General features: G+C 59.7%; 2 protein-coding genes across 3 annotated transcripts; one reads left to right on the top strand and one right to left on the bottom strand.

The window, feature by feature from the left end:
• Nucleotides 1–12: 12 nt before the first annotated feature.
• On the bottom strand, nt 13–15,901 carry ZBTB7B (zinc finger and BTB domain containing 7B). 2 transcript variants are annotated; one of them, XM_060137252.1, is made up of 4 exons: nt 15,860–15,901; nt 15,602–15,702; nt 2,710–3,878; nt 13–2,318 (listed from the first exon to the last, which is right to left on the bottom strand). In XM_060137252.1, the coding sequence occupies exons 3-4, from the start codon at nt 3,870–3,872 to the stop codon at nt 1,853–1,855; spliced, it is 1,629 nt and encodes a 542-aa protein (XP_059993235.1). In that variant the 5' UTR covers nt 3,873–3,878; nt 15,602–15,702; nt 15,860–15,901; the 3' UTR covers nt 13–1,852. The 2 variants fall into 2 exon arrangements, with proteins under 2 accessions (XP_059993235.1, XP_059993240.1); XM_060137257.1 differs by lacking the exons at nt 15,602–15,702; nt 15,860–15,901 and adding an exon at nt 9,501–9,618.
• A 2,674-nt stretch (nt 15,902–18,575) lies between these two features.
• LOC132515456 (atherin-like) lies at nt 18,576–22,513 on the top strand. Its single transcript, XM_060141871.1, has 4 exons — nt 18,576–18,594; nt 18,825–19,315; nt 19,703–19,887; nt 21,201–22,513. Exons 1-4 carry the CDS (start codon nt 18,576–18,578, stop codon nt 21,274–21,276), a joined length of 771 nt encoding a protein of 256 aa, XP_059997854.1. The 3' UTR covers nt 21,277–22,513.
• Nucleotides 22,514–22,753: the final 240 nt, after the last annotated feature.

The following is a 22,753-nucleotide window of genomic DNA, read 5'->3' on the forward strand; positions in this document are numbered from 1 at the left end:
GGTGGACACAAGTGTGAATCTTAAATTATTATTTCTTCCTGTCACTTACACCCGAGGTGGGGGGCAGGGCAAGGGGAGGGGAACAGGAGAGGGGGGGATTGCCTCCCCCCCACCCCGTAAGGCACTGAGTGGAGAAGCCGCAAGGGGGGAGGGGGGAGGCCACATTGTCCTCACTCCCTGGGGCTAGGCCCCAGGTCTCCTCAGCCCTGGGCTCTCCCATCACCTGAAATGCTAAGATGAGGCCCAGGGCAACCCGACCTCCCCCTACCCCAATATATTACATCATCACTTTTTAAATAGATACAAGGACTGGTCCCGCTACCCCCTCCCTGTGACCCCCCCCCACTATTGGGGGTACCTGGGCAGCTGTGCAAATGGGCATGGGGGTGCATGGGGGGGGAGGGAGAGCACCGGGCCCCTGAACCTGCCCCGTTTAAGGAAGGGGAAGAGCCGCCAGGCCAGGGAGGGGAAATAGTGCAAGGCAGAGCCCAGGCAGAATGGGGTCCAGCACCCAGCGAGGAAGGTGGGGAGGAGATACCCCCACCCCCAGCAGAATTGGGTAGTTAAAAATCTGAAACTAGATTTCAACAAGACCAACAGAAAAGGCTATGTACAGACCGGGGGTGGATTCAATCCTAAGGGTAGAGTGAGGGGATTACTCTCCCCGACCCAAAAGGAAGCCCGGCTGGCAAGGGTCTGGGGAAAGGATCCCTTTCCCACAGGTCCGCAGCCCACCTTCCTTGCGGCCAAGCAAGAAGCTATTTGCCCCGGCCTTGGCAAGCGGGCGCCGCTCACCAGCTGGGGTGGTGGAGGTTGAGAGAAGACGGCTCGCTGGAAGTGGCCGCCAGGGGCGCTCGCCCGCGCAGGGCACGGCCGCCAGATGGCGCCGGCTCGCCCGTTCTCCGCAAGGCTGCCCCCAACCCCTCACCCTGTCCCACACCCTGCACCGCGCCAGCCCGGGGGCGGCGTGAGTCAGGGGCGGCAGCAGTGTCGGCGGCTCCGGCTTGCACCTGGGCGGGGAGGAGGAGAAGAGGGTAGGCCACCGCCCGGCCCGCCCTGCCCTCTGGCCCCGGGGAGGGAGCGGCGGGAACAAGACATTCCCTGCCCAGCGACTCGGGAGGGGAGGGGAGGGGAGGAGAACCAGCAGCAGCTCCCGTAGTTGGGCGGGGCCCCTCCCGCTGCCCCCAGGGGCGGGCGAACCAATCAGGCCACCCCGCCCCCTTCTCCAGGACCCCATGACTCAGCGCTGGGAGCAGGGCGGAGGGGGACTAGGATGGCTCCTTCCTTACAGGCCCAGTCCCCCAGTCTTTCAAGCTTCTACCTTGCTTTCCCCCACTTACCCTTCCTTTGCCGCCCCCCTTTGCATAATTCACTGCCAGGAAAAGGGAACAGAAACCAGGAAGGAGGGGTCTCGAAAGGGAGGGGCAGTCCTTCACCCCCTTACACAGCCAAAACCCCAAGGGGCATGGGGGCAGGGCAAGGCTTTGGTCCCAAGCCCCCCACCCCCTAGAAACCCGCATAGCCGAAGAGGGACCCCACAAATCAGAAATACATTATTGCTTCTACTCCCCAGGAGCAGCTGGGGACAGGGACCCCACCTTTACAATGGAGCTGTAAATATATACATAATATCGTATGTATCACTCCTTGGGAGAGCACCCCAATCTGGGGAGCCTCTGCCCCAAAACCTTCTCAGCTTGGAACTGGAATGAGAGCTCTGAGGGAAGGGCCCAATTTCCGATGCCAGGGAGGCTCAGTGCCCGGACCCCAGCGCCGTCTCTGCTGCACACTCCCGCTGCTCAGCATGGGCGTCCCGGCCCCGTGCTGCTCCAGCTCGGCCACTCGTCCCTCTTTAAGAGGACTCCATGGCACCTTCAGCCTGAGGTGTGGTGGGTGCCCCCTCCTCCTCATCGTCATCAGGGGGCCCCGGGGTGGAGACTGGGGGCCCAGTAGGGGCTGGCTCCTCCCAGAATCGAGCCAGAGAGAGTCGGAAGTTGTCCAAGTGGCCATTGGAGAGGTCGAGGCCAGCAGGGGTCGGGGTGGCGGCAGAGGGCGGGGGGTAGTGAGGGGGCGCATCGTCCTTGCGGCGCCGCCGGGTGCGCACCTCCAGGCAGTTCTGGCCTTTGAGGTGGCGCTGCAAGTGGTCCTCCTTGGCGAAAGCCTTGTGGCACAGGTGGCACTCATAGGGCCGGTCCCCTGTGTGCAGGTGCATGTGGTTCTTGAGGTCATAGCTGTGCAGGAAGCGGGCTGGGCAGTGCGAGCATGAGTAGGGGCGCTCTCCTGTGTGCTTCCTCATGTGGATCTTCAGCTTGTCATTCCTGGCACAGGCAAGGGGGAGGGGCAAGGAAATGGTTCAGGATGCGATCCCTGGGTCATCCTGGCCGGGTTCCCAGGCCTCGTCCCACTCCCGTCCCCCACCATTCGTTTCCCTATGACTGCCCCAGGAGACCCTTGCTGACGTGCCTGCAGCTTAACTGGGCCCGGCCACCACCCGCTCTGCCTCCAGCACAGCCACATCTTTCATGCCCCAGACCTACCTCCCTTGACTTTCTTTCTCCTGGCCTCCCTAATCTGGTCTCTCTCCTCACCCTGGGCATCACCACCCCAGTCCCTCCAGGATCACCTGCCTCCATACCTCGGGTCTCATAATCCCTTCCTCCCTCCCCCTCGACATGGCCCCTGCTGCACCCCTTCCCCACTGGTGCTCACCGGGTGAAACGGACACCGCAGACTTCACAGGCGAAGGGCTTCTCACCAGTATGGGTCCTCATGTGGCGTGGCAGTTTGCCAGCCCCGTGGATAATCTTGTGGCAGACCGGGCACTCCTGGGGCATCTGGGAGCGGCGTTTGCGCACTAGCTTGTCCTGGCCATCTAGGCCTGGTGCCAGGGTGTCCTGGTGTAGGGAACTCAGGTAGGCCATCAGGTCAGGATCGATGGCATCCTCATCTGAGCCCAGCTCCTCTGGGGACAGCGGGGGCCCGCCACCCTGCGCCAGCCCATAGGCCGGGGGATATGCCAGCTCCTCCTCTTCTTCCTCACCCTCATAGGCCTCATAGCTCAGGGGCCCCTCACGGGGTGAGGCAGTCCCTGTGGGAGGGCTGTAGCTGTCCCCCAGCCTACTGCCCCCGCTGCTGCCCACTCTGCCTGCCGCCTCCTCCTCCTCCTCGTAGGTCAAGGGATGGGTGGGCACTGTGGGCACTTCAGGCACTAGGTGGTTTGCCCGGGCCCCCTTGGTCTGCAGGAAAGCTTTTCGTGGCTTGCGGCTGCGGCGGGCGACAGGCCGAGGGGGCGGCGGCAGCGGCGGTGGGAGGGGCACCTGTGGAGGGCTGTCTTCACCGTTGGGAACTCCCGAGGCTGAAGCTGTGGCTGTGGCGAAGGCCTCCAGGTACTGGCGAGCTCGCTCACAGTCGTCCTCGTCAGGGCTGGGAGCTTCTAGTCCGCTCCCCTGCAGAATCTCCATGCAGGCAGCGATGACACACGGGATCTCCAGCAGCCGCGCAGCCTGGAGCACTGCCGGCATGTTGGCGCTGCTGGTGGTCAGTGTGGCTGTATAGGCAAACTCGAGCAGGGCACCCAGTGCCTCCGGCCCCACAAAGTCCAGCTCACACACGCCGGCCCCTGCTCCCCCGGCAGCCACCCCGCCGCCCCCAGCGCTCAGGACCGCCCCGCCACCGCCCTCCGTGAAGAGCTTCTTGAAGTAGTGGCTGCAGGCAGCCAGCACAGCCCGGTGGGTGCGGTATTCAAGGCCCTGTGTCCGGATGGTGAGGTCACATAGGTGGCCCAGCTGGCGCTGCTCATTGAGGCAGCTCAGGAGCTCACTGCTGTGGTCTGGGAATGGAATCCCGATCAGGTCGTCCTCGGGGCTCCCCATCTTCTCCTGCAGAGTCAAGTAGAGAGGGAGGTTAAGAGCGCTCAGCCCTGCAAGGTGGTCCAGGGAAGGGATATATACCAACGTTGGCCAGGTGACTGCAGACTACTTAGACGGTCTTCTAAGTACTTTACACCCACTTCATCTTCCACAACCTTCTAAAGTAACAGTTATCATTCATTTCACAGACAGGAACCTGAGGTGCAGACAGGTGAAGCAACTTTCTATGTTAAGTGCAGAAGAGGTTCAAAGCCAGGCGATGGGCCCAGAGTCCGTGTTCCTAAGCACTGTGCACTGTTCTGCCTCTGTGAGAGCAGGAGCCCTGCCTTTCTGGCCTTTCCTAGAGACCCGTCTGCTTCACGGGTCTGCCCCATTCCCCATCCCTTTGGAAGAAGCACTGGACTGGGAGAAAGGATGCTTGGGTTCTGGTTCAGGCTTCATGAAGAGTTGGCTGAAGGACTCTGGGTGGCTCTGGCAGCCAGCCTCAGTCATCTGAAAAGTGGGGTGACAGTCTTTGTGATGGAACCTCCTCTCAGCCCAGAGAGAGGCCAATGAGAGAGTTCAGATTCACATTGCGCCAAGGACTGTTCAAGGCAAGGTCAGGTGCTTTAACTTATGTTATCTCCCTAAAGCATTTGGTGTACAGTAAAACACTATGCAAACCTGAGAGGTGGCTTCCCAGCACCCTCCTCCTCCTCCTTCCCCACCCACTAAAAGTTCATCTCCCCTTCTAGATCCCCCCTTCTAGAGGCCAAAAGGGAAACACAGCTCCCAGCATCCCTCCCCCCACATCCTCCCCTCCCCCATGGGGCCAAGGAGCAGCCACCCTTTGCTGGGGTGTCGCTGGCTGGCGCGGGTGCTTCCTGCCCCGCACCGATAAGCATCGTCCCCGCCCCCTCTCCCACTGCCAATAGGCCAAGTTCCAGTCCCACCCCTCCCCCACTGGGCTACCACCACCACCTCTCCCTCCCCATTCCCATCCAGTCAGGAGAGTCCCCCCTCTCCAGAGGACCATCTTTCACCCTCTATGCTTTCCCCTCCAAGGCAGAGCCACAGAAGGTGCAGAGCTGCCAGCAATCCCGAGGCTGGTGGAGGGGAGGGGAGGGGTAGTAGAGGGAGTCTGGCCTGGAAGTGGGGAGATCTGCTTTAAGTCCTGGCTCTGCTACTATCTTTTTTTTAACCATACCATTAATATTTATTTATTATTATTTTTAAACATCTTTATAAGTATTCTGCTGCTATCTTGCTGAATGACCTTGGGCAAGTCATTTCTCTCTGTGCTTCAATTTCCTCACTGTACAAGGAGGGGCTGGGAATGGATGCCCCATGGGCTCAGCCCTTCAGCCCTGACATTTGGTGGGTCTGGAGCAACTGGAGGGCCTGGAAAGAGCTGGGCTCGGGAGTCATCCAGGCTTGAGTTTGAACCCTCCGTCTGCGGCTGATTCGCTCTGTGACCTTAAACAAGTGATTTAATCTCTGGACCTCTTTCCTCATCTCTAATATGGGATCATTCCACCTGACTCCTAGGGCTGTGGTGAAGGTTAAATGAGACTGTGGGTGGCACAATGCCTTAACACACACAGTAGGGGCTCAATAAATATTCTGGCCTTGGCAAGGAGAAACAAGGCCTCACCTAGAGGCAGATTCCACTACACAGGTGGTGTCTGCTGGGAAACAAGTCTGTCTCCCTCCCTCAAATCACCCCAGGAAGTCAGGTTACTACTAGCTACATGACCTTGGACCAGTCACTTCCTTTCCTGAGGAGACCTGTTTCCTCATCTGTAAAATTAAAGACTGACCTAGATGATCCTTAGGGCAAGTCCCACTGACATTTTGTCAGTGTCTTCTCTGCCACTCCCAACAGCTGCTCAGTGTTGGCCATTGATGGGGAAGATTTTGGGAGGGGGGGTTGGAGGAGTCAAGGGCTACAGGTTTCCTCTTGAGGACACAAGAACTGCATTGTTTCTGCCTGCCTCCCTGTCCCAGCACCAGAACGCCTGCGCGGAAGCCATGAGTGAGCAGCACCCATGTGGCTCATAAGCCACAGCCAGACACCCTTAGACAGCCCACCCCTTCCCACCTTAAGTCCCCAGATCACTTCTCTCCCTAGGGGCCAAGCAGTCTGGGAGCACTCCCAGTTTCCTTTGGTTCCCCTACCTGTACTTTACAAATAGTACAAGAGGCAAATGGCCCCAGGACTTAGAAACAAACAAAATCGGGTGGGCAGCAGCAGTGGCCACTCAAGCAGCAGTGGGCTCCCTCCTGGGCCCAAGCAAATCCTGTCCCTCCTGAGGGGGATGGGTGGGGCTGTCCTCGATGTCCATTGGCCCGGGGCTGGGCACCCGCAGGCACGTGGCTAACCCCATCCCTCTCCCTCCTTCCCTCCACACCCCACCCATTCCCGCTGCTAAGCCCGCCTCCCTTCTCCCACCCCAGGGCCGTCTCCGAGGCAACTTGGTGTGGCGGGTGCGCTGATTGGCTGACCCCGCTGTCAGGTCACAGGCTCTGGCTGGTTCACGATGCAACTCACTCAGGCCTGGCTCGGGCAGGGGTGGGTGTTTAACCCCTTGGGCCTAACCCTGTGGCCACGAGGTACCAATGAAGGAAGGGAGAGGCAGAGGACACACGTGGGAAGGGGAGGTGTTCACATGGTTCTCTAGCTTCTGGGAAACTCCCCTAGCCCTTACCCAGGGCTCTGGCACCCATGCTAACTTAGGTGCCACCTGGAACTAGGCTGATGCCAACCAGGCCAAGGGGATACTCCTAGCCCCATCATCTGGGAGGGGCTGCTGGGGTGGAGGCTTCCCCCTTCTTTCTTCCAGGGTGGGGCACTGGTGCCAGGATGCCCACCCCACCTTGGGCACCCTTCCCACCTCTGTATCCCAGAGGGCCCAGCCCCCCGACGCCCATAAGTGTCCCCACCCAGCCTGGCATGCCCCCTCTTGCTAAGACCTTGTGGGCATGGGCGTGTGTGGTGGCTGGGGGGGCAGCTGTGCCAGGGAGCCAGGCAAGGTCTGTTTGGTCTGTTTGTCTGCTAGGGGGAAGAACTGGGGGCCCCACCCCATCTCTCCCCACTTTCCCGCCACCCCCCAGGCTCCCCTCACTGTCAGGCCTGCTAGACCGGCCAAGCCGGTGGGCAGCTCTCTTGAAACTGGGCCCTGAGTCAAGCTTGCCCCATCTTTGGTGGGGGGAAGACTTTGGGGTTAGAAAGGTGGGAGGGGGCAAAGGGGGGAGCCCCTATCACCTACCCCTCAGTGCCCAAGGGCACCTGCCAAGGTGTGTCCACCACCAAGAAACCAAAAGGTAGAGGGCACTGGCCCTGGCATGGGAAGGAAAAGGAGGCTGGAACTCTTTCCAGGTGCTGACCTCCGGCAGTGTCCAGTGCAGGGCTGGGGGCACCAGGGCCAACACTGCCGGCTCGAGCCAGCTGAAGAGCTGGGATATGAGGCCCTGAACGGGGCAGCTGAATAAAGCTGGCCCCCCTTCCCCACACCCTGGGGATTAGGGGAGTAAGGCTTAGTGTGGGGGGCAGCAGGCGGAAACAGGATTAGCGGCGGAGAAAATAGATATGGGCCTGAGACACAGGCACACAGAGCCACCCCTCCCCAAGCCTGGAGGCCCCCACCTCTGGGCTCTGCCGGAGAGCCTGAGAGGGACCTGGCCAGTCCTCTCCAGGTGTAGCAACGTGGGGTGAGGGAGGTTGAGGACCAGGCTGTGACACCTCCTGCCAGGGTGATGGAGAGGCCTGGCACTCTTCCCACCTTAGCCGGCCACCCTTCCCCCTTACTTCTTTCTCCTTTCTGCCCCCCTCCAACCCCCACCCCAACTCCAGCCTCAGGTTCTCTTCCTGTTTTTTTGGAGCTAAGTTTGCACGAAGCCAGGGCTTTGGCCTGTGGCTGGACCAGGGGGGTGGGGAAATAGGACAGCCAGTCCAAAGTCCTCAGGGACCCAGGAATCCTAGTTCCCCAGCTTCTCTCACCCCTTCTTAGGGTCTCTGAGGCCCAGGGGCTGAAGCCATCTGGCCTGCCCAGTTGGGAAGTCAGGGTGAGGGGTTGAGGTGAATCCCCTTGAGGATTGGAATGGCTTTGAAGGAGAGGCCCTTGGCCCAGGGATGCCCTAGGCATTTATGGAGCCCTTCCCTCTCCACCCCAGCCCCTCCAAGCTAGTACATGCCTTCCCCATCCCCCATAGGCCGCTTCCCCCTCCTAACCTCACCACCCCCAGCACTCACACTTCCTGGGGGCCGAGGCGGGGAAGAGAGACCGCAAGCCACGAAGGGGGAAGGAGGCAAGGGGAGTTGGCTGCTTCCCGGTGCCGTGGGGGTTAAGCCTCTCCTCCCTCAAAATCCCCAATTCCTGGTGCTTCAGCTCCTGACAGGAGGGAGACCTCAGTGTCCCCCCACATTTTCTTTCCATGACAACTGCCCTAGTCCACAGCCGCTCAGGCCGCATCAGGGTAAATCTGAGGGAGATAAAAGATGGCGGAGGAAGGAATGGGGGCAACTCCGTCTTCCCCAGCCTTCCCCTCTTGTCCTTTGGGAACGAGGCCCTCTCCACTCTTGGCCCCTTTTCTTGGCCTCTTCCTGTCCCCTTACCGCCTTCTCGGACCCTTGTCTCCCCTCTCCGCGACTCATCCTTTGCTTTCCTTCCTTCAGCCCTTGCGAGGCTCCCGCTTCCTCTCTACCGCGTCTATGTCCGTAGGCCTCCGAGGAATCATCCCTACCTCTCCTTTCTTTTCCCTTTTGGTTCTATCGCTCAAGCCTACTCACTTCCTCCATTTCATCTTGCTCTGAGCATCCCTTCTCTTCTCCCCAGGCAGGCGCAGTGTGGAGAGGGGCAGAGGAATTAAATCAAGATGCCAGGCCTGCCCTCCAAGGCCTGGTCTTGCCATGAGATGGTCACATGTAAGGTACCCACGGCCCCATTTTGGATGAAGCACAGGGCCAAAATTTGGGGGACAGTTGGGGAAGATGGGAGGGGGTGGTACAGTGAGAGCGGATGTCGGGTGGGGTGAGGGGGACAGCCTAGGCCTCTCTGCCCGTCAGAATTTCCAGCCCTGGAGCTGCTGGACTTTCCCCAGAGGCTGCCCACCCTAGGCCAGGCAACTGTGCACTTGGACAGACCCTGGTCATCAGGGTTCCCAGCGGGGGTCTGCCGGAGCAGTGCCAGATACCCTTAGGGCCTGAGGAGACCACACAGGGTGCCAGGGTCTGCCCTGTGCCCACCCCCTCCCCCCAGTCTAGCGTCTCCGGCTGGGTAACCGAGCCGGCTGGTAACCCCACACCCGCCAAGCCGCCAGCAGAAACCTGAGCCCCCCAGCCCCAGAGGACACCCCGGCCCGATCCCCGGAGCCCGGCTCCCTGCCAGCCTGTCCAACCTCCTGTCCTGGCCCAGCAACCCCTCGGCTCCCGTAGGCCCCTTCTTCTGCTCTCCTGTCCTCCTGGGTCCCCCAGACACAGAAGCTTCCCCACGCTCCAGCTCCTCAGCCCCTCAGTTCCTAAACTGCCCCCTGTGAAGTTCAGACACCCTCTTCCTAGCCTGTTTTTCAGTCCCTCTCTGACCCTTGGCCAATTCTAGGCCTCCAAGCCTCCCCTGGGGCCTGATCTCCCAAGCCAGAGTGTGGCCTACTCACCTGAACGCTGAGGGGCCTTGCCGGCAACTCCTCTTGGCCCCTGGGGGGAGCAGGTTGGGAGGGGTGGGGGAGGGCCGGGCTGGGGGGGAGGTAGGGTGGCTGTTCCCCGCTCCAGCTCCCTCCTTCAAAGGGGCCGCCCACGACTTGGCCCAGCCCCTCCCCCCTACAGCCTTAACCCTCTGGGTGCTGTCCCCCCTCCCCCCAGATGGAGGGAGGGGTTACCAGAGGCCTGGCAGCGTGGGAGAGGGCCTAGAGTCTCTGCCTGTGGTGCCCGAAGCCCCAGCTGTATCCACCCTGGCCCGTCCTCTCTCAGTCCTAAAAGGGGAAAAAGGTGAGCAGTAGGAAAGGTAGGAGCTGGGACAGTCCAGGAGGACAGAGGTGAGGAGGAGCAATGGGAGAGGCTGCTGGAGGTGGGACCAGGAGAAGGAAGAAGGGAAGGGAGGGGAGGGGACAGGAGGCAGCAGTGGCCAGAAGCGGGAGGAGGGGAACCCTGGACAGGCAGTGCCAGGGGTGACAGGTGCCTAGGTCCCAGCCCCTCAGGGCATATGGTATAATAGGGGAACACAGGGAGGCCCTCCAGACCCCAGTATGTCCCTCAGCACCCCTGGGAGCTGGCCGAATTCTCCCCACTCTGTACTGGGCTGGGGCCCTCAGGGGCTGGGCAAGGCAGCACCCCGCCCTCCCCATGCCTCACCCCAAACCCACTCACATACCACAGTTCCTTGCCCGGGCACCAGCCCCTGCCAACCAGGCCAGGGGGCAGCACTTGTGCCAGCCCCCAATGGCCAGGAGGATCAGGGGGACAGAGCTGGCCTGAGGGGGGTGGACAGATGGGGGGAGCTGTGGGCACCGAAAGAGGAAGGAGCCGGGAGGGGGCATCTGCTGGGAAGCGGCTAGCCCCACCCCTTGCGTAAGCGCTGCCACCCTGGCTGGTTGGGTGGGACCCGCCTGGGCCTGAGGGGTAACTCAGGAGGGCTCTGAGCCCAGAGATGGGTGGGCCACAAAGTTCCACTTAAACAGCTTCTGGGGTCTCTTATTCCTGGAACGAGGCGTGCCCTAGGTCCCCCAGACACTAGGCCATCCCAAGTCCTACTGGGCTGGGAGGGGGCACCACAGAAATGCCCCCTAAAATATCCCCTCCCCTTTCCCCCCAACAGCTGCTGGCTCAATGCCGCTGGCCTGCTGCCCCTCACCAGCTCCCGGCCCGGTTGGCACCTACCCACCAGGATGCTGGCAGTCCTGCCCTCCTCTCCCTCCTACCCCCCTGGCTCCCAGCGCCCCATGCCAACTGTGGGCCTCGGGTGGGGGAGGGTCACCCCTGTGCCTTGGTGCCAGCTAGGCGGGCCCAGGCCCTTAGGTCCTACAGATAAGGCACAAGACCCTGTTCTCAAGCCATCTCCTCAAGAGGCAGCGCACGGGTTAGGGCCTACACAAAGAGAGCCCAGGGGGCTATGGCCAGCTTGATGAGCAGTTATTGAAGGCTCTACTCCCCAAGGTGGGGGCCAGTGTCTCTCCCTGCCACCAGGCGCCAGCCTCCCGGCATTCCCCCTGCCCAAGCATTTGCTTGGGCACCAAAGTCCCTGATATTCCTGAGTGCCCTAGTGCCTGCAGCCTGTGAGGGAGTGGGGCGGGGCTGCTCTCTGCCCTTTGATCCCCATAAAGGGAGGGAACCAGCCTAGGGGGCAGGGGGCAGGGAGGGAGTTCATGGGGCCTCTCCGTTTCACCCGTGCCAGGGGCAGCAGGGCAGGGTGTGGGCATCTCTTGGGTGGGGCCCTCAGGTGAGAATGGGTAGCATGTCTCAGCAGGGGGGATGGACGTCAATCATGGGTACATGGTGTCATGTGGGAACAAGATGGTGAGGACAAGGTGGGGGGATGCAGAGGGTCCCCACATTCCAAATCATCCCAGTCCGCTTTTAGCCCCATCCAGAAAAATTTCCAGACTTAACCAAACTGAGAGATCAAGGAGGACTACAACTCCCAGTATGCACCACAATTGCTTTGCATGTACCTTGGGAGCTGTAGTTCCCTTGAGAAGCCCAGTGCTCGCCTCTTCCCCAGAGCCTTGCTGATGGGGTGGGGAGGGCAGAGCAGAGGACTTGGTTATGAATCTCCAAGGGGACTGTGTTTAGAAGAGGTACAAGGCAGGAGGTCCATGGTGGGGGGAGAGGACCCCCTCCCAGGCAAAGGGGGAGGAAAGGAGGAAGGAAGGAGGAGAGGATGTCTGTTGAAAGGGGCATATGGGTGGGGAGGAGTTGGGGGGAGTGGTGGAAACAGGAAGGAAACTGAAGCCAGAGACATGAGGTCGAAAGCAAGGGCCTGGTGGAGCCCCACTCCGAGGCTCAGCAAGGACTGGGAAGGCATTTCCCCCTGCTGGGCCTCGGCACCATTCTGGTGGTCTGGGGAGGCATAAGAGGAATTAGTGATGTCAAGTCACAGTAGACTGGTGTGTTTGCGGGGGTCACTGGCTCCATTTGCCTGCCACCAGCCCTCTTTTGTCCAGGGCACCCCAACTCCCGGATCTGGCACGGGTATCTGCTGGCTGGAGAGCTCTGAAAGCTGACTAGGTTCTAGGATGCTAGCAGGAAGAGGAAGGGGTTGGGGGAGGTTAGGGCCAGGCCTGATGGGTATGGTGGAAGGAGACATGTATGGGGTTAGGCCCAGGTGTGAGGTCAAGGAATTGTGCTGGCAAATGAGGATGCCATCCTCTAGGGCTGAGGCCATAGCAACTGGGAGGCCTCAGTGAAGAGAGGGCTAAGATGCCAAGGAAGGCCACCAGCCTCCCACCCATCCCAGGCTGTGGGACAGAATGAAGAAGGCAGCCCTTTCCAGTGTCCCTGTGGAATTTGCTAAAGGTAGCTTTTCCCCTTGTGCCAGGCAGCCTGTGAACATTAACGGTGGCAACTCAGGGGACCAGATGGCAGCTGGGTGCCTTTTCTTAGTGGGGGTGGAGGTCAGAAGTGGGCAGAGGCTCTGCTTCCAGGCCACTTTCCCTGGGCTCCCCAAGGTTCTGGGACAGATGCTTATAGGCCCCAGCCAAGACTCTTGCCAAGACCTGGGTCTGGCTGGGTGGTGGGTCATTCTTGCCTCTCCAAGGCCTTTGATGGTGGGCAACAGTAGCTCTTACCCCTTCCCCCCAGTCCCCCAGGCCCGCCTTGGCGCCTGGCCGCCTGTGTGTTGGCAGGACTGGTGGAGGGGGGGCCGGCGAGGCAACTTCAAACTGTCTGGGCAAAACGTCAAGTTTACTCACGAGTTTACTCAGCAGAAGGAGGGGGAAGAGGCCAGGGCAGGCACACCCCATGCCAGGGTCCTATCCGTCTGCTTTTCCCCACCTTCCTCCCCCACCCTCCTCTTCAGTCCTAGGCCAAAACAGGCATAGGCCCCAAGGCCTGGTGGCAGGGCAGTCTTAACTCTCGGAAGGTCAGGGAACCAAGCAGGCTGGAGGCAGGAAGCCCTGAAGCAGGCCCAGAGGCTTCTATCAGAGGGCAGTGCCCTGCCTGGAGCCCATTCACTACCCGTCTTGGGACCTCGGCCTTAGGCCAGAACTGGGTCTCTTAGCCACCAAGAAGGGGGCAGTACCAGGCCAGGCCTCCTCCATCTGACCAGTCCCCTGGGCAGTGGCTTCTGACCCCAAATGCCCAGTACTAGGCTGTGCCTCAGGCAGCATGATGCCATCTGGGCAGCCATAGGATCAGGGGCTGGTTCTCTAGGCCTTGACTTGGAATGAGGGGCCAGCACCCTATCTGACCTACTTCCCTTTCCTCCCCACCTGCTTTCATTCTCTGCTTTTCTCCCCCAGCCTTCACTGTCCCCACCCCAGAGGCGCTCCGCCCCCCATGCCCGCTGGGCCCCCTCCCCCACCCTTCCCCAGGGTGCCAAGTGCAAGCACACAAAGGGCCCGATGGTGCATTGTTAGCCCAGCCCCCGCTGCCCGCCTCGCCCTCCCGGGGCAGGCACTAGGCCAAGGAGGAGCTGGGGGCCCTGGGTGCCAGGGGGCACCATGGGGAAGGGGGAAGAGGTCAGCACCTGTCTCCCAGTCCCTGGGGTCCATGTCAGCCAGAGCTGAGCAGTGATGAGAGTACCCCATTAGAGCAGGCCTCTCTCCTTGACACCTGAGCCTAGTGGGCACTGCCTTCTTTCTTCCCCAGAGCCCCCTTCGGGTGGTATTAACCCCTTCTTGACCCCTGTGCTAAGGTTGGGGGGTGTGGTACCCAAGGGAGGGGACAGTGTCTGGGGGTGCCAGCAGGCTGTGTGGTGCTCACAGCAACCATGTAACAGAGGCACGCTGGGGGAGCCGGGGTCCCGAGGGCCAGGGACAGGAGGCAATGACAGAGATTTCTTCTTGTTTCATCAGCTGCTCCAGGGGAGCCCCCTGCCCTTGTCCCCAGTCACCACTGAGGAGGAACACTAAATGTTACCCAAACTCAGTCACAAATATGTCCCTCTCCAGCCCAGCACAACACTCCATATGCCCACTGTCCCCTCCCAACCTGATGCCCACTCCATGCCAGCTCTCCCAGCAGTGCCAGGAGGGTACAGGGGTGACCAAACCAGTTGGTGTGTGTGGGGGGAGCAGGAGGCAACCCCATAATCATCCAGGCTCACCCCCCTATACACATGCACCCTCAGGAAACAGAGTTCCCATCCTGGTTTAACCCCTCACCACCCAATCTGGCTCCCCCTGCCCCTTGATAAACTGTCTCCCTCCTCCAGGAATAAGTTGGGGGAAGGCGGAATAGCTGCGCTGACTCATTCCCATTCTCAGCTGCAGCTAGGGGTCTCCAAGGCACTCGGGTGGGGGTCAATTCAAGAACGCCCTCCACCTGGCCCGGAAGCCAGGACAGCCTTCTGGTCTCCCCCTCTCCCCAGCACCCACTTCCGGTGTCCCAAACTAGGTCAGCAGCGCTCGTTTCCTGTGGGTCAGCTAGCACCCGCGCCTCTGCCCCTCCCCTGCTCCGGACCCAGACTCCCCGCCCCCCGCCCCCCAGGGCGCCCCGAGGTCTCACCACGTCTCAGCCGCCCTTTGATACGTGGGGGTTGTGCGGGGCGGGGGGCAGGGGACCCGCCCTCTCTCCAAACACTAGCAGGGCCGGGGCGCCTGGGCAGGCACGTGTCCGGGCACAACCCGCTGCCCACGCCGCCCCCCCACTCCCGGCCCCCCCTCGCTCTGGCCGGGACACGTCGCTCTCTTACTTGGGGTGGGGTGGGAGGAGAGAGAGAAAGCTGGAAATTGAAAGCAGCGCCCCCCACCCCTTTGAATGGCAGCCCTCTACCAGCGGCGCTCAGAGTAGGTTCTACAACAACACAGTAGCGACCCCCACTCCGGGTAGGGGCAGGTGCGCCGGCGCCTGTTGGGGGACGGGTAATAGGTAGAATTCTTCCCAGTCGCCCACCCTCGCTCTTGGGCTCTGGGGGCCGGAGCTGGCTTTGAAAAGGTGGCGGCGGTACTGGAGCCTGAACGAAGAGAGTGGGATTGAGGGGAGGCGGAGAGAGGGGTCGTTCTATATTCGCTCGGAGGTTGTCGCTGAGTCCCACTACCAGCGAGAGAGCGCGACTCTGGAAGCGCAAGAAACCGAATAGTCCAGCCGGTAACTTTCCCCCAAGCCGCGGCTCCTCCTGTGCTCCCCCCACCCCCCATGCAACTGGCCCGGGTCCAACCCACCGCGCCGGGGGCGCGGAGTTGGGGGGGGAGCGTTGTCCTAGTTAGAATCCGTCAGCGTTTCCATTCCCTCTACTCGGACGGGTCGGGGGTCTCCCCCTAAAGTCACGAAGGAGACTGGGGGAGCGCTCAGCGCCGCCTCACCCTCTCTCCATCCCGGAGCCGCCAGTCTGTCTGATCCCAGAAGTGAAGAGAAAGTTTCTGGGGACCCTCCGCCCTGGGTTGGGGGCGGCTGTAGTTCCTTCTCTACCTTTCCTCCCAGTTAAAATCAATTCCAAAGACCCGGAGTGTTGGGAAGGCACAGGGAAGGGGAGTGGTGGGAATCTGGTCTGCGTGCGTGTGTGTATGTGGGGGGGTCCCACTTACAGGACGGACGAAGGACACTGCAGCAGTCTCGAGTATGGGGGACCTCTAGCCAGGAGACAAAAGTGGGGTACACTCACCTCTCTGCCTTTGGGTCCGCTGGCTGGAGCTGCTGAGGCTCCGGGTGTGGGGAGAAGCGCGTCCCCCGCCAGGCCCGGGGGCTTGGGGCCCTGCTCCGGTCCTGGTCAGAAGGCCGCGGTCAGTGGCTCGCCGCTCTCTGCTGGGGGGCTCCTCCTCCGCAGCCCTCTGCCTCCTCCTGCCGCCCGCCCCCCCCTCGGCCGCCGAGAACCGTACATTCACCTGGCTCCCACCCGCCCCCCCCTCAGGGCCCGCCTCACCTGTCCTGCTGTCTCACCTGTCCTCCTGCTTGCTTTCCCCCCATCCCTCCCCCCGCCCCCTGCCACCCCCCAAACTCCCCCTCCCAACCCTTAGCAACACCCTCTGTCACTTCCTGGTTTTTCACCCGCCCCCCCAGGCCCCCCTCCCTCCGCCCAATAAGGACATAAACTTCAACCCCTTGGTCCAGCCAGTCTCTGCAGGGCGCAGATGGATCCCTCCCTCCTTTTTCGCTCTCTTATTCCAAGCTCTTACTTTGCTCTCCGAGCTTTTCCCACCCTCCTCTTTTCCCTCCTTCTTTCCTTCTCTCTCTCTTTCTCCCTTCACCTGCCGCGGTCCCTTTCCTCCTCCTCCTCTCCCTCTCCCTCTCCGTCTCTCTCTCCCTCTCTCTCTCTCTCTCTCTCTCTCTCTCTCTTTTTCTCTAGCCCCTATCTCTCCCAGTCCACCTTAACTCGAGCTCCGCCCCCGACCCCCATCCAGCCCTCCGCCGCTACTCCGTCCCGCCCCCTGCACTCCACCTCCCGGCCCGCCCATTGGCCTGAACACCCGCCCATCCCAAGTGGGTCCCTCCCTGCGTTCGGCCAGGGAGGGGGCGGAGCCGAGGGGCCGGCCTGAAACCTGGAGGAGGGGAAGAGGAGGGGGCAGTGTCCGCAGCGGCCGGGGAACTGAGCACCCCCATCAAGGGCTCGCACTCCTACAAGAGGGGCTTCCGTAGGGTCCGCACCTCGGGAGGGAAGGGTATGAGGAGGTTAAAGATACACTAGATGGGGGCGAGGCGGGGACTTAGGGAATTGAGGGAGGGGGTCCCGTGAGGGGCTATAATCAGGTCAGGGCCCCTGGAGGTAGGGGGAGGGGAGCCACCCGGCCATCAACTCCAGCTCCTACGCCCCACCCCACCCCTTGGAGGCGGGGGAATTGAGGGTGCGGGCACACTGCGTCCCTCCCCACGCGTGACGGCGCCTCGCGGGGAGGGAACGGCGCCCTGGGCAAGCAGCCTCTGCGCTCCAGCCGGTGCCCGATGCGGCCTTGGCATTGTCGGAGGGGAGGGGCCAGGTCCGTTAAGGGGGAGGGGGAGGAACGCTCACGCTCCTGCTCCCCGCCTCCATCCCGCTGTTCCCGAAGTGGAGAAACTGAGTCTCCGCGAAGGAGGGACTTCTGGACTTGGGTTCGCTCAGAGACCTGGGAGGCGAGAGGGGTCTGAGTGTTTTACGATGTGTATGTGGATTTGGGGGGGAGATCAGGATAGGTACTTCAGTGCCCCCCAACTGAGGAAGGTAGCCTGTTTGGGACGCTTCCAACTGGGCCTGCGGCGCTACGTACCCCAAAGAGCCCCTCCCACTAGTGTAAAACTGATTCAAATCCGGCTCCGGCGGGCCAGGTTCCGCTCCCCGAGGCCGGCCGGGCCGAACCGGGTCGAACTTGCTTTCTCCAACCCCAGCCCCCTCCGCAGAGGGCCTCCCTCCCTTTCCAGCAGGTGGCTCCGCGGGACACCAGCTCAACCTGTTGGACCACAATAGGCGGCGCCAGGGGGGCCCTGGCCCTCACCCGGGCTGACCCGGGATCCCCGAGCAGGGGGAGGGGCGGAGTCCCGGTCCCTCCCTCTCTCTCCCTCCGGCCGTGACTCAGCCTCGGGGCCGCTGCCCTGCTCCCCAGCCAGGGGCGGAAAGTGTGAGGCGCCCCTGAGGGCCCAGGCCAAACCAAACAGCCCCCCACCCCAGACATTATCTCACTGTAGATTTAGGGGGGCTCTAGGAAGGAGGGGGTAGCAGTAGCAGGCATGGGTCTCTCCCGCTCGGGTAATCCGCTCCAGGTTTTCCTATCGTCCCTGTCCCTCTTGGGTCCCGAGGCTGGTCACTGCTCCGGGTTTTCTTCTCGGCCCAGCCGGACAGATTCTGGTTCGCGAGCGCCCGAAGCCGGCGGGGTCCAGGCCAGGGATTTTCCCTCCCTTCCCCAGCTCGGGGTCGCGCTAGCCTGGAGAAGGGCCGTGCCAGGGGCAAGACGGCAGTGCCAGAAGCACAAGTGAAATTGAGAGGGGGCTGCTTCGGGGTGGAGAGGGCATGGCCGAGGAAAAGGGGGGCGGGAAAGTGGCTCGGGGAGGGTAGAGCCAGGGCCTCTAGAGGCAATAGAAGGGAGGGCGCCTTGGCATCAGCCCATAGGTATAGAGAAGCGAACAGCGGGCTCGCCATGTCCCCCATCCCTGGGGGTCGCCTCAGGCGTCTTGTTGGATCCCACCTGGATTTTTCAGTGGCTGGAATGCCATTCCTCACTTGAGTCTCGAGAGTCTGGGAACCTCCTGTTAGTTTCTCAGTGACGCCCCCTCCCACGTTCTCTTCTGGTCCACAAAGCTCCCTCGCTCAGAAGTCGGAGTGGGGAACCCCGACTTTGAAATTCCCGCCTAACCCCCAACTCCCGGGCCCTTACCTCGCCAAACCACTGAGACCGCGTCGGCCAAGAAACGCTGACTGGGGGCCCCGCCCTCTCCCACGAAAGCCCAGCCTGGCCCCTGGGGCCTGCCGCTACCCCTGCCCCGCCACTAGGCCTGGACTGGAACTGGGAACTGGAGGGCAGGTGTGGGCTCTCCAAGGGCCCTCCAGGTGATCGGGGAGCGTCCAAGATCCGCACGTTCAGTTGGTCTTCAGGCGACCAACTAGACCTTAATTTTGTGTGGCAGGAGGTGGGTAAATACCCGGAGAGTGAGGTGGTTGACCAAAGAGAAGGATGAACGCCCAGGCCGGGAGTTAACCCCTTTTAGGGAGAACTGCACACCTGGGGTTGGGACAGCGATTCGGGGTGAGGGCCAGGTTCCTAGGCCGGGCCACGTGCGCCAAGGTTGAGCTGCAGAGGAGCTGGATGTTTGCAGAGCCTGGAGGAGAGAGGGCTTCTGGCGGGAAGAAAGGCAAGGCTGTGACTGGGCGGGGTCCTGAGTGAGTGGGTCTAGGGGCCTGCTTTGGAATGTGGGGGGCTGAGCTGGAAGCGGCGCATCAGCTTCGGCGCCCACCTCTTCCCCGCTCTCCGCCTTCCCCCGGCTGCCTCCGCTTCCCTCGAAAAACCCGCCGCCCAGGAAACCGCTGGGGGCGCTCAGACCGCAGCCCTGCCGCCCCCCGGCGCCCCCACCGCGACCGCCCAACCCACCTGAAGGAGCCGTGGCTGCCAGGGTTGCCCCCCTCCCGCCGACTCCCCCCACACCTGCGGGCTGCACTATTTATAACTCGGCGCCTATTCCGGGCCTCTGGGCGGGAGCCCGGTGTCGCGCAGCGCTAATCGTCGCCGGGATCTCTGCGCCCCCCAGGGCCGGGGGAGATAAATTTAGCCTCAGGAAGCTCGGGGGAACATTTTCCAAAACTCCACGTCCCAGAGAAGGCGAAACTGAACCCCTCTGCCCTCAGCCTCCTCCGGACAGCCACCAGGTGGCGCAGGTCCCCCGGCTCGAGAAGCCGGGTCGCTGCTTTGAAGCTGGGGTAGGTAAAGGGTTGAGAAAGAACGACCTGAGGATACTGAGGGGCGGAGGTCAGAGGGGTCAGAGAATGGCCAGAAGAATGGGTATGCCCCCAAGGCTGGCAAAGACTGGAGTAGACAGTCTCAGCTGGGCATAACTGAGAAAGGACTAATGCCTTTTGAAGGGGAAATAACTCATATGCAAACGAGATGCAAATAGGGACGCAAATAAGAGCGTATGCCCTTGGAGGTCTGCGCTCTGGAGCTAGTGAAACAACTGCCACACTCCCCTTTCTGCCCGTCTTTCAGTTTAGCTGGGAAAACGTGGGACCCTCCCAAGATTATTACTATAATATCCAGTTTATTGCGCATGGCTCCTCAGACCACTTCTCTTGAGCCCTCTCCTCCAGCTTCTGCACACCACTGACGGTCTTATATTCGACGTAATCAGCTGGGAATCCTGGATATCAGGCCGCTCCTCCGCATGCTGTCGTACTTGGGGGTCACTTCCAGTTCTGCCTGGTCTCCTTCCCTGTTTTACCCCGCCCAGTCCCCTACCCCTTGTGGCCACTAGAGGGCTCCGGGGCGCCGAAGGGTAAATGAGATCTTACCCATCCCTCCCTGTCTAGGTGCCTGCACATCTTCCTTTATTGCTCCCCTCATCCCCCTCCAGTGAGTTCTTGAGACAGTAGTTTGGACACTTAAAACCTGAACTTACTCTAGTTGGGAAGAGAACATTGCAGGGAAGCTGCCACATCTCACTTCCCCTTCTAGACCAGTGGGGAGGTGTAGTCCAGGGAACCATCTCCTGGCTTTGTGGCTTACATGAAAAGGGCGTAGCTGGGCCTCCCAAATGAGCGCGGGGGAAATCAAGAACAAGGGGAGATTAGGGTTGAGGTGAAGTGGGAAATCATGGAGTGGGTGCAGAATAGGGGTGGATAGTCCCTTCCACATTTCTGCTAGCCTGGCCCTGCCTCCCAGGCCACTTAGGCTACCATCCCAAGCACCAGTTCAGAAGAGGAAGGCAGGAGAGAAGCCCTGAATTTGAGATGAGAGAATCTGGGTTCACTAAATGACTACCCTACTGCAGTGTGCTGTTCATATGACTTTGGAGAGGTCACCACACCTCTCTGGGCTTGTTCCTTCATGTTAAGATGGGACAATTGCCCTCGTCCTAACTACTTTTTTTTTTTTTTTTGCGATACGCGGGCCTCTCACTGTTGTGGCCTCTCCCGTTACGGAGCACAGGCTCCGAATGTGCAGGCTCAGCGGCCATGGCTCACGGGCCCAGCCGCTCCTTGGCATGTGGGATCCTCCCGGACTGGGGCATGAACCCATGTCCCCTGCATCAGCAGGCATACTCTCAACCACTGCGCCACCAGGGAAGCCCCGTCCTGCCTACTTTTGAAGTGGACTTTTGTAACGCTCGCACACTCTGTAGCTGAAAAGGGCTCTGGAATGGTATATGAGGTTTTTGTTATCCTCCCCATCCCTCTCCTCAGTCTTTCCACTTTCAGGGTTCTGACACTCTCTTTCCAGCTCTGACACTCTCCTTGGACTACTGGCAGTCACGACTTCTCTCCCCTCTTCAGCTCCGACCACCTGCCACAATCACAGGCCCTGCCTTCCACCCCTACTACTTCCCCAGTAGCCCTTGCCAGACATCCCCTCCCCTGGCAAAGTCAGAACACTCAGACTTCAGGATCCACCTCCAGGCACTGCCCCAGCTTGGTAGGAGTGAGGTCTAAGAAAGGAAAAGGAGGCAAATGTCTAGAGCTTGAGTCAGGGAAGGGCTGGGGTTGGCCAAGCAGGGTGCAGGCTATGAGGGGGAGAGGGAACTCCAAATTCAGATGGGAAGTTGAATTCTGTGTCCATCTCTACCACTAACCTCTCTCTCCTTGGATTCAGGACCTTCTCACTGCTGTGCCCTGGGGCTCTGAAGGCACCAGGCAAGAACACTGACCTGCATTTTGTGGATGTCTAAAGAGGGGCTGCCAGGGATAAGAAATAACCTTAAGTTGGAGTACTATAGAGTACCATACTGCTGTACAAAAGAATGGGCAGGCTCTAAATATACTGATGTGGACTCCTGTACGAGGTATGTGAAGGGAAGATAGCAAGGTACAGAACAGGGTATAGAGTATGTTATTAACTAGAAGTATAAGTATATGTAAGTGCAGCCACTTCTCCCTACTGCTATTGCTGTAAGCCTGCTCTGAGCCACCAACATGTCTGGCCCTGACTGTGCCCATGACCTCCTAAAAGGTCTCTACTATCCTACCCTTGGTCCTCTAAAGTCTATTCTCAACCCAGCAGCCAGTGTGAGCCTTTTAAATAAAAAATCAGTTTATGCTCAAATGCCTGCAACAGTTCCTCATTTTACTCAGCATAAAATCTCAAGTTCTTACCATGGCCTACTAGGCCTGCCTCCACTCCCATCCTTAGCTTGACTTTCTCTTTTTCTATAGAACCTATCACCTAGTAACATCAATGTACTTATTTTTTAATGTTTATATTTTATTTTCTGTCTCTACCCACCAGAATGTAAACTCCATGAATACAGGGATCTATTTTGTTCACTGCTGTATTCAAATCAGCCAGATTGGCATATAGCAGATGCTCAATAATATTTGTTAAATGAAAGAATAAATGTTTTGCTATTTGCAAAAACATGGATGAACCTGGAAGGTATTATGCTTAATGAATAAGTCAGAGAAATACAAATACTGTATGTTATCACTTACATGTGGAATCTAAAAAATAAGTGAATGAATATAACAAAACAGAATGGACTCACAGATATAGAGAACAAGCTAGTGGTTACTAGTGGAGAGTGAAGGGGGAGGGGCAAGACAGAGGTAGGGGATTAAGAGGTACAAACTACTGTGTATAAAATAAATAAGTTACAAGAATATATTGTATAGCACAGGGAATATAGCCAATATTTTATAATAACTTTAAATGGAGTATAATCTGTAAAAATTTTGAATCACTGTGTTGTACACCAGAAACTAATATAATACTGTAAATCAACTATACTTCAATTAAAATAAAAAACTAAAAAAAAAAAAGAATGAATGACGATGCAGTATATGCATAGACTATCTCTGGAATGCTGTCCAAGATACTGGTCACCATGGTTACCTCCAGGCAGGAGAGCTGGGGGATAGGTGTGGGAGGGAGATAATTTTTACTATCAGAGTTTATTAGGCATATATTACTTTGACAAAAAAAAAAAAAAAGAAAGAGAGAGAGAGAGAAAGCAAGAAAAAGAAAATAAGCCCAGAGAAAAAGGAGTTAACTAAGAAGTCTGAGGAAGAGCTGGTCCCTGGCAGTGAGGGAGGGCCACATACACCATCTCCAGGCCAGTGTCCCAGGACAGAATGGAGGGGGGAGGGCATAACTGGGCCCCAGGGAATGCTGGGTAGAGATCCCAGGGACACTGGCTGGCTCTGAGGTCG

Source organism: Lagenorhynchus albirostris, chromosome 2, assembly GCF_949774975.1.
Source record: "Lagenorhynchus albirostris chromosome 2, mLagAlb1.1, whole genome shotgun sequence".
In the NCBI taxonomy this organism is placed as follows: Eukaryota; Metazoa; Chordata; class Mammalia; order Artiodactyla; family Delphinidae; genus Lagenorhynchus; species Lagenorhynchus albirostris.